Source organism: Entamoeba histolytica, genomic scaffold (assembly GCF_000208925.1).
Source record: "Entamoeba histolytica HM-1:IMSS scf_1104750518793 genomic scaffold, whole genome shotgun sequence".
Taxonomy (NCBI): domain Eukaryota; phylum Evosea; order Mastigamoebida; family Endamoebidae; genus Entamoeba; species Entamoeba histolytica.
This window is the reverse complement of record NW_001915478.1, coordinates 1,555-3,103: the sequence shown is the minus strand read 5'-3', so window position 1 is coordinate 3,103 and position 1,549 is coordinate 1,555. Positions and strand designations below refer to the sequence as shown.

At 23.8% G+C, this 1,549-nt stretch overlaps 1 protein-coding gene across 1 annotated transcript; it reads right to left on the bottom strand.

Annotated features, from left to right (window-relative positions):
- Positions 1–541: 541 nt before the first annotated feature.
- On the bottom strand, positions 542–826 carry EHI_165450 (uncharacterized protein; the record flags this gene model as incomplete). The annotated part of the gene is made up of 1 exon (XM_642785.2): positions 542–826. One exon carries the CDS (start codon positions 824–826, stop codon positions 542–544), a length of 285 nt encoding a protein of 94 aa, XP_647877.2.
- Between the last annotated feature and the right edge of the window lie 723 nt (positions 827–1,549).

The window sequence follows — 1,549 nt, the reverse complement described above, 5'->3', positions numbered from 1 at the left end:
CATAGCCATCTTAGTCAGATGGATTAGAAAAGACGGTTGTTGTTTTTTCCATCTTTTCATAATCCTTCTTACGCATAGTAACTCGTCGTCTTTGAGGTCGACGACGATGATCATCGACAGTAATGCCATCCTCTATGGCTCGATGATCATTGAGCAGTTGTTGTCGTCTTCTTTGTCGACGACGTTCCTGCTCTTTTCTTTTAATATTAAAAATATTATTTTTGTTTTGTCTATAGGACATTAAAACTGAATGAATAATTTTATTTTTCTTTTTAAAAAAATTAAATCAATAAATTACAAAAAGTGTAACAAATTTAATATATTCAAAAAAACTGTAAGAGTTATAAAATATCTTTTATTATGTCAAAATTATATTCATTATGAATTTTATGAAAATACAAAATATATAATTCTTCAATTTAATTATCTATAATTCTTTTTTTATGTTTTTTTTTTTTAAAATAAAAATATTTAAATATTTTTATTACTTAGAAATGAAATTAAACAAGAAATAAGAAAAAAGAATTAGATTATATAGAAATTAATCAATTTCTATTTTATTCACCTTCCAGGCATTCTCTGAAGTGTTGCCTTTAAAAGGTTTGCCACCAATAGATGGTCCACTTAAAGATAGAACTTTTTCACATTTAAGAGAATTATAACCACGAGACACTCTTTCAAATGCTTTCATAGTTTTGAACATATGATATGATAATGTATCAGCATCCATTCTATCGAAATAGAAAATTAAATGACGGACACTATAACTAAAATCAATAACATCTAACTCCCATTTGCGCAATTTTGATTTAATTTTCTCTCCCATCTCCTCATTCTCTTCCTCTTCGGCTACTAAATTAATAAATTGTAGAAGTTGAGTGGTTGAAGAATCATCGGTATTCTCTTCGTCTGAAAATCTAGATGGAAGTTGTGATGAAGTAATGTTGTTGTTGATGTCACTCATTTATTAATACGCAGGCGTTAGAGGAACTACCATTAAATAAGACTAGGGTACGACATTCAACATGCCAATAAAAATATTTTAATTATAAAATAGTAAAAAAATAATAAATACAATAATTTTGTTTTATTTTTATTATTAACATTTTAATATAATTAATAATATTTTTATTATATCTTCTGAATGAAGAATTACATAAAATGTATTATTTTTATATTCTTTTTGTTTTTATTTTTCAAAAATAAAATAATAAAGTTGCATAAAGTGGAATAATTTATAAAAATGTAAGAAAAATAGAATATTCAAAAAGTGTAAGAGTTATAAAATATCTTTTTATTACTTCAAAAATATCTATAATAAGAAAATTATGAAAATAACGAATATATAATACTTCAAAAATACGTATGAAATGAAAAATATACGAAAAGAGATGAAAATAACGAAGATATAATACTTCAAAATAAGAAAATATCTAAGAATAGATCAAAAATATCCAACAATCGTTCATTTTAAATGGAATACCTCAAAATATATGTATCTGTTCTAAAAATATCTGTATCTATTCTAAAAATAAAAATATAAATCTAT